General features: G+C 33.5%; 1 protein-coding gene and 1 long non-coding RNA gene across 7 annotated transcripts in view; one reads left to right on the top strand and one right to left on the bottom strand.

The window, feature by feature from the left end:
- Nucleotides 1-555: 555 nt before the first annotated feature.
- Nucleotides 556-14,895, top strand: LOC144381639 (uncharacterized). Its single transcript, XR_013447257.1, has 4 exons — nucleotides 556-574; nucleotides 695-920; nucleotides 7,305-7,468; nucleotides 13,616-14,895. It is a non-coding gene; the product is annotated as an uncharacterized LOC144381639 (long non-coding RNA).
- GULP1 (GULP PTB domain containing engulfment adaptor 1) overlaps nucleotides 10,304-16,247 on the bottom strand; it is a 271,805-nt gene continuing 265,861 nt past the window's right edge. For all 6 annotated transcript variants that reach the window (XM_078071085.1, XM_078071086.1, XM_036119950.2 and 3 more), the window contains one exon: nucleotides 10,304-12,285. In XM_078071085.1, the coding sequence (XP_077927211.1) occupies nucleotides 12,214-12,285 (72 nt within the window). In that variant the 3' untranslated portion in view covers nucleotides 10,304-12,213. The remainder of the gene's footprint in view (nucleotides 12,286-16,247) is intronic.

The following is a 16,247-nucleotide window of genomic DNA, read 5'->3' as shown; positions in this document are numbered from 1 at the left end:
TATTGATGCTTGTCAACTTTTGTTTCCCTCCTAGTCATTTCCCTTGCTCTACCCCTTTCCTGAGGAGCTTGGGAGGAGGCGTGTACTTGCTTTGGCCAGTGAAGTAATGTGCATTCACTTCTGAGCATAAGTGACGTGTGCCCTGCCCAGCAGAAATGTTGAGTCAGCAAATGACTTGTCCTGCCTCTTTTCTCTTTACCGCAAGATCAGTAATGCTGCAGTTAGGGACAGCTTCTTTAGCCTGGAAGAGATCCGCCTTGGAACAGAGCTGCCGCATTTTGTAATGACATGTAGTGTGAGTGAGAAATAAACTGTGTTCACTGCTGATACGTGGGGGTCACTTGTTGACACAGCAGATCTTGGCCTGGATTGCTTTACTCAATACCAACTACAAATAAAAGTCACTGTGACCTGACTCAACACCCTTTCTATGACTATTACGTTAATTCCTTTTGAGTTGTTCAAGCATGAACATCTCATATCGGCAACTTGATTAAAATCTTTCTAAAGGCTAATATAATGCATTATGTTTACACTCATATTTTTCTTCACCAAAAAAATTGTTCTACTCAAGGTATTTACATGGTATTTGCTGTGAATGAATGAGATTATGTTCATTTATTTTCATTGTTTTGTGAGGCTTTTTTTTTTTTTGCATTTTTTTTTTTAAAGATTTTATTTATTTATTTGACAGAGAGAGACACAGCGAGAGAGGGAACACAAGCAGGGGGAGTGGGAGAGAGAGAAGCAGGCTTCCCGCTGAGCAGGGAGTCCGATGCGGGGCTCGATCCCAGGACCCTGGGATCATGACCTGAGCCGAAGGCAGACACTTAACCGACTGAGCCACCCAGGCGCCCCTTTTTTTTGCATTTTAATCCAAGACCATACAACCGTGTATAGGTCTTTCCTTCTGCACGAACGTAAGTATATTAAATACCTTACTATTTTTTCATCCCCTTACGGGCTCACGGGTCTTTATTTACCTTTGACAGACACTAGCCCTTAAAATGAAATAAACAGGGTCTTTGAAATAGCATTGGAAAATGTCATTTGTGACATTTCTACAACTTAAGAAAAATCTAGTGTTTCTATTGAGTTCCTATTAAATTAATGCCCACTCATGCTGGTTTGACTATCATCACTTCTATATTTCTGTTGCACGCTAGCCTTTTTTAGACTTAACAGGCCTTTCTTCTTGTGGCTAGGTCTAGAAAAAACTGGCACTTCTACAGTTAATTTCTTCTTATATCTATATTTTGCTTTATTAACATTTTGAATGTTATACTTAGCCAGGAAACGTATAGGTTACCACGTATCTCAAGGAGCTCTTAACATTTTTTTTAAATAAACTTTTAAATTCAGGACAGGTTTAGCTTTACAGAAAAATCACAAAGAAAGAACAGGGAATTCCCATGTACTGCACACCAATGTCCCCCATGATTAACATGTTTGGGATCTGTTACAATTAAGGAATTAATACTGATGCATTATTATTAACTGAAGTCCACAAATTATTCAGATTTCTTTAGTTTTTACCTAGTGTCCTTTTTTTCTGTTTCAGGATCCCATTGAAGGATATTTTGGTTGCTTCTAGTTTTTAGCAACAGTGAATAAAGTTGCAATAAACATACACATGCAGGTTTTTATGTAGACATAAGTTTTCAAATCAGTTGGATAAACATCTATGAGAGTAGTTGCTGAATTCAATGGTAAGACTATATTTAGTTTTACAAGAAACTGGAAAATGTCTTCCGAAGTTGCTGCACCATTTTATATTCTCACCAGCAATGGATGAGAGTTTCTGCTGTGTTACATCCTTGCCTGCAATTGGTATTTTCAGTATTTTGGATTTTAGCCAACTGTTATTATTTAATATGGAAATTCTAGTTCGGAAGAGGCAGATATCATCATGAATAGCCAAATCTCTAGCTTTTTATGCTATTTTTTTTCTGAGAATCATTAATCTAAGTAAGATGTTTCAAAGTCCACTTCAGAATACTTTAACATCTGTTATTTTGGGAAACTCAACACAACATTAATGTTATCTTTATTCTTGAATGTAATTTTTTCTATAAAAAAGAGTTAGAACCCAAGTTGCAACTAGCAACTAGAGGAATATTCTTTAAGACATAGTATCAATAAGTTAAAAAAATTAAAAATACAACACTACATAATCCAAAAGTATATCACATGATTTGATATTTGAACTGTTTATTTCAATAGGAGAATATCTACAACTTGTGGCTTTTACAGTGTTCATATAGAAACCCACTTATTTTGTGACACTTTCACATCTATTGGAACAGAGTTATGACCAATAATAATCACAAGTTCCTATCAAATTACCCACACCATTTCATGTACACTGTGAAAGCCCTAAGCAAAAACAGTTGATAGTGACTGATCCTTTTATCACAGAACTGGTACATGATTTTTGCTCTACAGGATTAACTCAATGGAAGATACTGGATAAAGTTTTCTCTCAATAGTATCATGTAAAGAGCAAAATTATAGAAGAACAAAGACAGCATCATTTATATGGGCAAGCTAATTTAAAAAATATTATGTAGAACAAATTGGCATTATGCAGCATTAAGAAATGTACATAAAATTAAGAAATAGAAACTAATTTTGTGAATTTATTTTATAAAATCTTGACATAACGAGCATGTTTTATGAATGTATACAGCTTCATTGTATTCTTCTGTATTTTTTTTTTTTTGTAATTTGAAATTGAACTCTTACAAAAGCTTAACCATAGTGGGCCCATCTGCCTCATCCTGAGTCTGTCTGGAATATTGGAATATTAATGGAAATCACATTGTTTTATATTTATAATTGCCCTGGTTCTAATTCATATTAATTCACAACTAGTATGAAGTGTCAGGTTATAAAGCCAAAAAATAACTTATAAAAACATCTGAATAATTATGTACTTTAAATGAGAAAAAAATGTTAACATGGTGCCCTGTATTCGATAGGAAAAAGACGTATCTTGTGAATAGAACTCATTTAGGCAGAATAGAGCTATTTAGATGCAAACCCCAGCTTGACTGAAGGTGTAACTGACAGGGTTTGCAACTGTTCTTTGTTTAAGACCCTATATCTAAGAAAAATAGAAGTCTTTATGAAATTGCTGTTCAACACTGTTTGCTTTAGAACCACATTTCTGCAGTTTGCTAATAACTTCTCCATATTATGCTGATCTGCAATTTTTGAAACCATATTTTAACCCAAGTAGTTGGCACAATTTCTAAAGCAACTGCTTTATTCTGGGAAATCTGGCTGCCATGATTAGTGGTTTGACTACAGTATTTCCATACAAGTAAGTTCCCACTGATGTACTTGTGGTTTCACATATACCAAAAAATATCCTATGATGAGCGCTGGATGGAAAAGACTGTGCATCTCACAATAATCTTTCTGGCCACATAGACATACCACAATTTGTATCAGTAATCTTGAAATTTTGGCAGTCATAAGTATACATGATTCTTGCCAATATATATTTATTATTTATACCATTTTCTTTTGATGTTTTAGCCTTTAGGAAATGAAAGAAAAAGAAATATGCCTCTAAAACATCTCCAAAATTTTCATTGAATACCCCAAACTACTTTAATAATTGCCTTAAACCAAATTCAGGATCACATTTCTAGAAACCAGTTCTGTTTGTCTATGTGGATATATATCTCTTGCTGGAAAGGAAGCAGAGAGGGAAGATAAAACCTGGGTGCAGAAATTTCAATTGTTCCTTCAGAACATGTGCAGTTATAGGCCATGAAAAGATCAGTGAAGGACAGTAACTTTTTTTCCTTCCAATCTATATCCACCCAGGAGAATAGACTCGAGTCGGCACAAAAGGACCTCATCAGAGAGGCCTTTTAACATAAAGCATCCGTCTTAAGTATTAAAAATGTGACTTTAGTTTTCCTCTTAAATACCATCACAGCTGACCTTTTGGAACAGAAGTTTCTCTCTGCTTGAAATTGCTCATTCTCCTGAAGAACAATAATCAATTAATGCATTTATTTTAATCTTGCTTGGCCTTTCTCGAGAGCAAGCACATTCCAAAATAGTTCTCTGTGTCCTTTAAATCCTAGTTACATTGTCTCATTTTACATCCGAAAAATGAACTAGCTATAGCAAATTTCCTCATAGTTCTTGAAGAAAAAGATAAGTGATGTTACAGGCAAGTTAATATTAAATATTTTGTGAGTAAAAAACACTTGGACATGTAAAACTCACAATGTTAAAACATGGTCTTCCTTTTACTTTCCCATGTATCTCGTTTTGTTAGTTGTTAGGCAATTTTCATGCATTGCTTTTGGGGACATTTTTGTCTAATTTTGCTTTGACCTTCTAATTTTTAGTTGGGGAACAGTGAGGGAAACAATCTGGTTTTGATGGAATCCCAAAATTTTGTAAGCGTGTGTGTGTTCTAAATAAGCTCATCTAGGTCATATGACTCATGCGCTTTCCATGGTCTCATTGACTGTTTTATGTCTACAAGCTTTCTAATTAATTTTATTTGATCAGATAGACATTCTTGATTGCTTCTTTCTGAAAAAAATTGTTTGCTAAGAAGAGATACCGCTTTAGAGTTTTCAGTAAAATATCTTCCAAACGTTTGTATGGATTTCATCAATTTGCATAGCAGGAATAAATATTCAAGCCCCTTGTGGTTTTCAACGACAGCTGTTTTCTCTAGTTTCAGCTCTATGATTAAGGTTTAAGGAAGGATACAGAGTGATGAGAAATACAATTGCTACCTTTGGAAGATTTAACAGGCATGCTGGGGATTTTTACGTTTTCTGCATATTCTTTTCTTTATAGGTACAGAAAAAAATACACAAACAACTTCACCAAAAAGCTACATAAAAGAGTATAGCTCATATGTCAAAGGCAAGTTTTATTTGAATATATTTCAAGAAAGTATTCTACATTCACATTCTCACATATAAAGCTTCATTATAAAACCTAAGCACATACAAGCAGGTTCCTATAAAATCCAGAAGGATAACAAATTCTCTGTGAATTTAAATGTTTCTCTTCATGTAAACATATTTAAAAATACTTGTGTTTTTTTTTGTGATGAGTGCTGTGAATTGTGTAAGACTGATGAATCACAGATCTGTACCTCTGAAACAAATAATACATTATATGTTAAAAAAAAAAATAAGATAGTAGGAAGGGAAAAATGAAGGGGGTGAAATTGGAGTGGGAGACGAACCATGAGAGACGATGGACTCTGAAAAACAAACAGGGTTCTAGAGGGGAGGAGGTGGGGGGGATGGGTTAACCTGGTGATGGGTATTAAGGAGGGCACGTACTACATGGAGCACTGGGTGTTATACGCAAACAATGAATCATGGAACACTACATCAAAAACTAATGATGTAATGTATGGTGATTAACATAACATAATAAAATAAAATTTTTAAAAAAGTAATCCTAAAAAATAAAAAGAAGTATTTCCCTACAAAGCAAAACAAAACAAAACAAAACAAAACAAAAACCTTGTGTTTTGGTATTTCAATGTAGTAGTAACATATATTTTTCAACATTTCTTTGTTGGCGTTTTCAAAGTTTAATGTTTACTTGGAAAGAGGAGAGTCCCTGAATTCCTTTGAGACATGCAACATTTATCTTGAAGTTATCCTGAAAATTTGGCAAGCCATTGATGCTTTTGAAGAGAACCATAGGCCCCATTTCTCCAGTGTAACTATGCGCTGAGATCTGTCTTTCAATGTGTCCTGAGGAGTAGGAAAGGTTGAGAAGGAATCTTAGAATCATGCTTGCATCCAACTTTATTAAAAGGACAGAATTCTGTATACAAATTTTAAGATTATAAACAGATACAAAGGCCGGGACAGTTTTGTGGTCTTTGCTGTCCCCTTTTATGAGACTGTTGCCAGCCAGATGCACTATTTACCTAGGAGACATTGATTCAATATTTATTTAAACTAGTATGTAAATAAGCGGGCCGGTTAGCTCAGTTGGTTAGAGCGTGGTGCTAGTAAACTAGTATGTAAATAAAAGATGAAATACGTGGTTTCTGTGACATTTTTTGGTTAGTTTGGAGGACTTTGTTTCTTTTTTATGCCAAGAATAGCTCATGTTCATGAACTTCATGAACCCCGTTATGGGACTCTCCCAAAGTCAAAGCTCAGATCAGAGCTATAACTGTAACTGTAACATCAAAGGATGAAGTTTAAAACCCTCGTTCAGTGATTCTCTATAGATCAAAACTGAGATGTTCTAGGGCAAATAGTTTAAGTAATCTTACTAAAAACTACGTAATCATTCAAATAAGCTATGGTTTAGAAATTTTCAAACTCAAGTGATTCTAAGTAATATTTGTTTTTCTAGGGCGCCTGGGTGGCTCAGTCGTTAGGCATCTGCCTTTGGCTCAGGTCATGGTCCCAGGGTCCTGGGATCGAGCCCCGCATCGGGCTCCCTGCTCAGCGGGAGGCCTGCTTCTCCCTCTCCCACTCCCCCTGCTTGTGTTCCCTCTCTCGCTGTCTCTCTCTCTGTTGAAAAATAAATAAAATCTTTAAAAAAATGTTTTTCTAATTGCCATAGATGGCAGGAAGTAATGAAACAATTGGCCAGCTTATTTTCAGGTATTTTCCTTTAATTCCTTTTATGTCGAAAAGATGAAAACTGCAGGCATTACCAAAGAACTAAAGGAAATTAAAGAGGAATCACTGTAGAAACAGCTTGTTGCATAATTGCATCATACTTATTACTCTCTAGCCTACACATGGTCCAAATTGTCTGAGAAATGAACAGGTCAAATATCTGTGCACAGCCACTTGTCCAAGTGTGGGTTAGCTGATATCTCTGAATATTTATGACTGTCCCTTCATTACCTGTCTTCTCCACTCCCTGTACTGTCTAGCATAACCTAAGCTGCCTTTTTTTTCAATTAAAGCAGTTACCAAGAATAAAATAAATGAAGAACTGAATTGCTAAATGAAGCATGAGTGTGTGTATTTGCATTTGTCTGTGAGAGAAATCAGTATATGCTGAATCTTTGCCAAAATTTCTCAGCACACACTTCTTAGATATACTTAGCTACCTAATACTGATTATTTAATGATTTTGATAGTAAACTGATTTTAAGAATTATACAAAAAGGCAAAATGACACAAAGCTTTGAAAAATAATAATTTTAAATTTGTCCCAGAGTTATATTAATTTTTTTTCAGCTATTAGTAGACTTAGTCATAAAATTCTTTTATTTTTTTCCTTTCAAAATGTAGCCAAGAAACAAACATCTTTCTTTGCTTTCTTTGCAGGAAAGAACCAGTCTCTGGATTATTTCCAGGCCATCCAGACAGCTATTTCAACTGGAACAAGTGACCTTTGGAACAGACTAGAACATAGCAGCCTGGCCAGACAGAGAGGAGGGAGTAGTCAACTGGGAAGGGCCCCAACATGTTCTTGCGAAATGTCATTTGAAGTAAGAGGACAATAAAAATTAAGGACAAATAAGTGAGCTTAAAAATATTTAAAACCAATGAAAACGGTGTGACCACAATATGGGATTCAAGGAAAGATACAGTAGGAGTTAATACACATGCTCCAAAAATACAGTTCTCCAGTCCCTGCAGTGCAAGGAATGTCTCTTAATTATAGAATATTCATCTTTATAAATCTTCACAGCCTCTTTGAAAACTAGTAATCATTTGTTTTCCCTCCCTCAGTTGGGCCAAATTTCCTTAGTCTATGATTCTATAGTGGTTGTAGATGCTCTTAGAGAATTGTCAAGATCTTTATTTAGCAAATTATTGCTGCAGCGAGATAAAAATTAAAATCATAGGAAAAGATTTCATCAGAGAGAACAAAGTGATTATCTTCTAACATTCACTTGGAAGGCATGTTGTTCTTTTCTCTCCCAGAGAGCATAAGACGTTTTAGCTCACATCATTAGCAAGAAACATGCTAAAGAAGCATTCAACCTTTACTGAATGCTTATGGACAAAATGTTGTGCTTGGCACCACAGGATATAAAAATGTCAAAGCAAACTTTTCTTCAAGATTTTTGGAGAATAAATAGAAAAGTTAAAAAAAACTTTATTAAAATATTTTTAAAAGATTTTCCAAAACAGTATTTTATATATTTTTGCAAAATATATTAATGATAATTCAAGAAAGTACAAATTATCAAGAAAATGCTATAGGATATCAGAATGTCCTCTAATAAAGAATTTAATTAGGTCCGTTGTGTAAGAAGGTAACTCCTACAGCTTCTAGCCAGGTTTTCTTTAATGAGAACAGCAATATTTAAAAGCCTTCATGCATATTCCAAAGTGCCTATAGATTTGTATGTAAACTGGAAAAGTTTGACCCGATGAATTTTGAGTATGCATCTGAATGAATGCCAAAAATGCAGGAAAGAGAAATAGTAAATTTTTCCAAATTTTTAGTTATACAGTTATGGTGGTACTATTAAGTGACACAAACCTCAATGTTAATGATATAGAAATTCCACTATTTCAATTTATCATGTAATGTCAGAAAAATTTAAAATGAGACTTTAAGCTCAATTCCTTAAGTATGCCATATTTTGCATATTATTTAAGTATGATTTAGGAAGTACTCTGTCTTGGAATCCATGAACCGAAGTGGAAGGAAATGAATCCAAAGAAATGTAATGTCTTCTGCTATTTAAATAATATCCATATTTCATTAAAAATTTACTTGAAAGCAAGGACATAGAAGACCATAAATTATTTTAGGTGGTCTCTTTATTAGAGTAAGGAAATCCATTTTGGATGAATCCAGAGAAAATAAGTTTTATATGAGGAATTTCTAGAAGTGAGTTACATTTGGTCCTTAACAACATAAGATCAAGACATGGAGCAAGTATATAAGAATTAAGGTTTTGTCCCATTTATGAGATGGACATTGAAGGAGGAAGTTCTTGAGAAATTTATCTGAGCTTATCTAGGAAGAAGAGGACACAAGTAAGGCCCTTCCTGCATGAGATAGGGGGATCTGAGGGCAATTCTAGCCACGCCCATCTCAGCAGTGGGCTAGCCACCTAGAAAGGGTGTAGTTTAGGTGGAGTCTGAGATTTAGCTGTCAAAATTGAGTCCAAGATTCTCCAACTAATTTAACAGAGGTTGAAATCCAAAATCATGAATAAATATTGAATTTGGAACTATATATGGAAACACTGGAACAGAAAAATATTAGCAGCTAGTTTTTTTCATGGTTATGTTAAGTAATATCAAAAAGAGTAAAAAACAATATTCAGAAATGCAACAATGTAAAATCTATCAGAAATTCTATCTGAAAAATAAATTCCCATAATGTAACCAAAATTTTTTGAAAAAAAAATCCAAATCCCAAATGAAAGAAATAAGAAGAGAAAATTATTGCCATTGGACTGTCTTGATAGTCTCACAGTGGATATCTAACACTGTAGACACTAGCCAGTGCTAGGTGCCCACATTTAAACATAGTTAAATATAAACGTCTTCTGGGAAGTTTTTGGTTCACACAGTACTTTAGACCATACTGGTTTTCACATATTAATTCATATATTGCCTTACTTTTCCTTTATGACAATAAACTAACCAAAGGCAGGAAACTGGTCATCTTCACTTTAACATGTTAAGTAAGCAAACTTACTAGATGTTCTCTTATCCACATACTATATGTTATCACGTAAAGTGAGTAATAAATGAGCTTTATTGAATGGGTTGATGAATTGTTCACTGGTGTGCAAAGAACGTACATGTGAGTCCTGTGAATCTTTAAAATACTTAATATTTTGTTTTCAAAAGGTTCAAAATGTTATGATATTCCAATAAGCCACAACTCAAATCTTACTATCAAGTCTACCTTTTAAAGACTATCTACCAAGAAATCCTTTATATTATTACTACACTAAAAAGGCTCTCAATTTTGAAAAGAGTTATTTGTATAATACAGTTATTGCACCAGGCGCTTCTTGAAAGGAACGAAATTATGACCTCTCTCACCAGCAGGATCGAGTCCACTGTTTTCACAACTGAATGATATTTGCTTATAAAGCTAAAATGTGTGTGGGCTATAAGAAATGAAGTTAAAGGTAAAGTTCATTAATTCTTTCCCCCTCCCTTTCTCCCCTCCTCTCTCCTTTCCTCCCTCCTTTCCTTCTTTCCTTCCTTTCTTCCTTTTTTCCTTCCTTCCTTCCTTCCTTCCTTCCACTCTTAGGCCTCATTTTTTGACCTGGAAACCTTGTCATGTAAATAGCTTCAGAATGTTTCTAACTTAACCAGAGATTATTTAATGAGTAAATATACAATTATTTATTTAAAATCATTTATTCTCAGCAAAATCAAACATATCACTGAGTTTACATAGAAATACCATTTTCAACTGGATCTTCATAAAAATGCACTGGTGAAATAAATGTTCATAATTAATGACCAATTATGTACTATTTAGTCATGCCAGTAGCAGAACTGATTACCATTAAAAATTGGTAAAGTAACATATCTTAAGTGTGCAAATACCATCTTAGTACTCTACTGTGTTACCATTGGTAATAAATGGCCACTAAATATATACCTATTACATAAAGCTTTTAAAGTACAATAAAAATACAAATTCTATCTGTTAAAAAAAAGCCATTCATATGGCTTCTAAACATCCTCATTATACAAATTCCAAAATACTATATGACAAACAAAATTATAAAGATTCTTCTTTATGAAACATATACTAACCTCTAATTAAGGTACAACTTAGCAGATAACAGAAAACACCTAAGAAGGCTTATATATACCATAGAACATTATGAAGATACATACAAAGATAATATTGCATAAGCATATTTGATTTCTTTTCCCAGTGAATATGTACCTTTAGCACTTGACAAAAATTCCCATGAGAAAAAGAAAAATCTATTTTGAGATCTACCCCTAATCTAAACTCACATTTTCATTAATTTAATCTATTTTTCTTATGATGCAATGAACCAAATTATAAATTTTAACCATAAATTCTCTTGCACTGAGTAGAAATTAAAGTCTGTTACATATGGGCAAAGGTAGAAAAATAAACATTTTTAAAGGTCGGAGTTCATAGCACATTATGAATTAAGTACAAGAAAATTTTATAGTTCGTGTTAGCCCAAACTGAGAAGCCACTTGATTTTTGTAAAGAATGAGATTCTGACTTCAACAAAAACAAATACAAATTAAAATTGCTAAACAATACTGATGATTCATAAAGAATAATTGTTACAGATTTTAAAGTATCAAAACTAAGGGGGCATCACAAAATAAAATTTGGTGAGAAAATATTTACCAAAGGAGAAAATATGAGAATAATATCATTCAGTGAGAAAAAATATATTTGGTAAAGTAAATGTGTGTAATAGATATTGCAACTAGAGACAGCATATATTCCAAATTTTTTTTTAGAAAATATTAGATCAGATGATGTTTAGATGTTTAGCAATATAACTTACCTCATTAGAAATTAAATTTTAAGTGTTTTGTAATGAGCAGATTTTTGTTTTTTTCCATTATCCTTATTTATGAAATAAATAAAAGATTTAGAGTATAAATGATAATAATAGCTAACATTATTACTTTGCTTTTACTAATAAATACTCTAATTATTTGGTTTAATTATTATTGGAAATTATATTTTTGCTATTTTACCTGCTAAAAATGACCTAGTGGCATTATAGTCAAAGTCTACATTTTGCCAATGATATGAACAACACTTAACACATAAAATAACATCTGTCTAATGGATGCTAACATGCTTATTGGTTTGAATATAGAACATATTTAGTTTGGCATTGGTATATCTCCTCAAGACTTTGAAAGGTATCATCAAGGTATGGCTTTCGGGAATCAATAATAAACTAGCAGCCTGGAAAATGAACACGAATTTCAAGATGCTAATTATTCAGAACTCAGACACAAGACAGATATTTGGATAATTTGTTTTTTGATTATAAAGTCATCTACAAGAGAAACAGAAAGGAACATAAAAGTATGATTTACTATACAGTGAGTTGTTTTTAAAATAAACATTATAGATCAATAGCGAAGGACATTTTACTAAAATAATTTGCAAAAAATTAAGATCTTCAAAAATATATTGGCACACATATACTACCTGTCATAAAGTAATAAGGAATGATGTATATGCATATACAACAAATTTAACACAAATCTGGATCTTTTGTTCTTGACATCAGCACCTGCTGTCTAATGGGTCGAGACAAAATACTGTGCCTTCAAGAGTTAGTCCCATTTTGAACCCCTCCTGTAAAACAGAGTAAAATCATTAAAATAAGAAATGCTCATGGCAATAATAATAATGATAATAACGATGACAATCATGAAATAAAATGACTCTGAACGGAAGTTGAGATCTTCATGCTTTGATCAGCTAAGGAACAATATGGCAAATGCTGGTTTGTCAAATTTTTATATCGGTGTGTATCTCAGGTAATTGTTTACACCGATTAGCAGTTGAAATGTTGTCAATATATGTGACGTTAGCACGCACGAAAGACAAAAGAAGACAGAAATACATGGAATTAAGTCGCTTTAAGACTTAAATGTTTCTTTTTCAGTAAAGTCTATTCTGCCATTCTACTGTAGCTTACATCTCCTCTGTTGGCTTTCAGGATCAATATTCATTTAAATGTAAGTAAGATAGCTAGACCTCAAATTTGATGAAAAGTTCGAGATAGCCTGATAGTTTTCACCCCTGTCCAGGGCCTGGGTAAAATACTTAATAGTAAGCGCAATGCCATATCCTACGTGGAACACAGAACTGCAGACCACTTTGTCACGGAGAAGGCTTCCTCTAGTCCTGCTATTGCTTGTAGCTGTAAGCTTTGCTTTGAGTCCCACTCCTCCTAGCAGGGTTTAGATGTTTCTGGAAGTTAAGTTGCCTTTGATTTATTGAGAGCAAGTATGCAATCTCTTCCTCCTAAGATTTTTTTTTCCAAGTTTTTGTTTAATTCCAGCGAGTTAACGTACAGTGTAGTATTTGTTTCACATGGAGGATTTAGTGATTCATCACTGACTTACAACACCCAGTGCTCATCACAAGTGCCCTAAGATTTTGAGCTAAAAGTTAGTGGCAAAAAAGTTTGTCCTCCGCTCCGAGCTCTCTTCTTTTTTGCATAAGGTAATGGGCTATCTCCAGATTTACCACCTCCTCCCTCCCCACTCTTGCCCGTAATCTATGCACACTGGCGTGCCACGAAGAGATCAAGAGCATGGACTCACATTAATCAGAGGACCTGGGGGCCACATTTTAGGTTTCCTCCTAGAAGCACTGTGGCAGTTCCTATATATATACTTTACCTTTCTCTCTTACTGACAGAACTGAAATTTTGTTGAAGGAGGTAAGGTGTAGTAAGGGGTGACTATGTGACACATTATTGGTGAGTGAAATGTAAACAGCCTATTCCTGCAGAAAATAAAATGTCTCTCAGTGAGAAGGCTTTTGTCCTCTGTTCTCCTTTGCATTTTATTTCATTAAACTGTATCTACTGGTGTGTTAGCCAATTGTGTATTTCTTTGCCTTCCCCCAAATTACTTTCGTTTACAACAGGTATCTCTAAATGTCCTTATTACAGATCCAGTGTAAACATGATCACAGAGAGGGAGAAAATCGTGAAACTGCAAGCCACACCTCATTTGCTCTCAACATTCAGAGTGTCTTCACTGCATCTACAGCAGAGAGACCACGGGGCAATGCCGCCGCTGCAAAGGTGTTCCAAAACTTCTTCTCAGCACTTAGAATCCAAATTATAGTCAGTTGAGTAAAAGCCAGAGTACTTACCATTATTTTTTTAAAGCCTGTTTTTATCACAAGAAGAAATACTTTGTCATATCTCTGCATATTATTTTAAACAGTTGCCAGATACTTAGAGAAGTCAATACTTAAAGCTAAAGAGAGTGTAAATGAACTGTTTCATATAAATACTTTATTTGGATATGTGAGGATCTGTGTACTATATCATCTTCTGGCACATCAGATAAATAGATAGATAGATAGATAGATAGATAGATAGATAGATAGATGACAGATAGATGATAGATAGATGATAGATAGATAGATAGTATATATAATAACTGGGAAAGGTTTGATACTATACAGTATTTAAAAATTTTTCTCAGTTCATTCTGAAATGAAACCACTATCATTTCAACTACCCTGAAAATACTATTTATCAATGTGTTTGTGTTTGAACGGCAGAATAGCAATCATAGTAAAATAGGGATCGGTCACTATTTCAACAATAAAAAAAAAATGTATATCATTTACAAGAATATCTCCATAGTGATTTTATAAGGATCCCTTTGGAGTTTCCTTCAATTACTTTAATCATCCCTATTAACAGACACATAATATTCTCTCTCTCCTTGGTTTTCTTTACTCCTAACATAAAATTTCTCACACAGTTTCTGACCTTTCCTCCTAGGTCTCATTTAGTAAATCATGATTTAATGATCAGTGAATCTTTCTCAGGTTTCCATATCCTCTTGAATTTTAAAACTCGGGATGAAAATCAGGCTTTATTTAACTTATATAGTGGTGGAAGTGATCGTAAGCTAGTATCATGCAAATGATAACTTTATTATTAACATATTACTAATAATACGCTTTTCGTATGAAATATGTTGCCCCGTTGCATTTTCTTATTTTGAAATAGGGAGAGAATTATGTCAAGGAAAAGCCAGTCTTCTGCAAGAATTGTTCACACACTGAGGTATGTCCTTTGAGTCTCCTTTTTTTCTATCTCTAGATTTTTTAAAACAATTTTAATAATAACATAAAAACCATATAGCATACGTAACTTATGTATTTCATATATAAAATTTTCTATATTCTTTTTAAAACTTAGTGGAACAAACATTCCCTATTGGGTCCCCATAAAACTAATTTAATGATTATATAATATTCTATTAATTTTTTTAAAAATTCAAGTATAGTTGATACAAAATTATTATGTTAGTTTCGGGTATATAACATAGTGATTCAATATTTATATACATTATGAAATGTCCCCACAATACATGTAGTTACCATCTGTCACCATAAAAAGTCATTATAATATTATTGACTATATTCCCTATACTTTTCATCCCTGTGACTTATTTACTTTATAACTGGAAGTCTGTACCTCTTAATCCCGTCTCTTCACTTCTCTTCCTTCTGGCAACCACCAATCTATTATTTTTAATGTGATTTAACTGTTTCCAGTATTTTATAATTATGAAAAAAGTTAACTAGAAGCTTTTGCCCACAGAAATTTTCCACATTTTTAGTCATTTTTTTTCTCAGAACAGATCGCATTAAAGTTTCTGATTTCAAATAAAAATATAAGGTTTACTAACAAATTACTCTCCGAAGGGATGCTATGAACTGACCGTGGCCCAGCAATGAGTTAGAGGGCTTGTCTCATCATACTTTCACTTGTACTGATTATTAGCAAGGAAATAAAATGTTTGATTTGCTTGATTAAAACAGCATCTCTAACTCTTTATTTAATTTGTAGATATTCTTTGGTTAGATTGCTACATGCATAAAAACCATGGTCTTGGGGCGCCTGGGTGGCTCAGTTGGTTAAGCAACTGCCTTTGGCTCAGGTCATGATCCTAGAGTCCCTGGATCGAGTCCCGCATCGGGCTCCCTGCTCGGCAGGGAGCCTGCTTCTCCCTCTGACCCTCCCCCCTCTCATGTGCTCTCTCTCTCTCTCTCATTCTGTCTCAAATAAATAAATAAAATCTTTAAAAAAAAAAAAAAACATGGTCTTTTGTGAACTGCTAGGTTTTTATTTATCTGATTGTTATCTAATTATTTGTCTACTTACCTTAATTATGTATATGTGATATATTTATATATTTTTTAAAGAGAAAAGAAAAAATTTACAAAAAACTATAGAAACTATAAAACTACATATTTTTCTTTTCCTTATAAAAATTTCTTTCCAATTCAAAATCTGATAAATATTCAATTGTATTTTCAAACATTTTTTAAACTGACTAATCTTTCTGAAATTTACTTGGATATTTGTTGTAGTTACAGCTGTGCATTGATCTTCTACCAAATTATTAACCAGCTGACTTAACACCCCTGCATGCAAAATTCTTCCATCTTTCTTGCCAAGCTCCTTTTTAAAGGCATTAAATCATTATAACTTAGAAGGTACACTTCTAGGCTGTCGATACTCTTTTACTGATTTGCCTGTCAGTGACAAGTCC

Source organism: Halichoerus grypus, chromosome 4 (assembly GCF_964656455.1).
Source record: "Halichoerus grypus chromosome 4, mHalGry1.hap1.1, whole genome shotgun sequence".
NCBI classification, from domain to species: domain Eukaryota; kingdom Metazoa; phylum Chordata; class Mammalia; order Carnivora; family Phocidae; genus Halichoerus; species Halichoerus grypus.
Note: the sequence above shows the minus strand (reverse complement) of the source record. Positions and strands in the feature narration are given on the sequence as shown.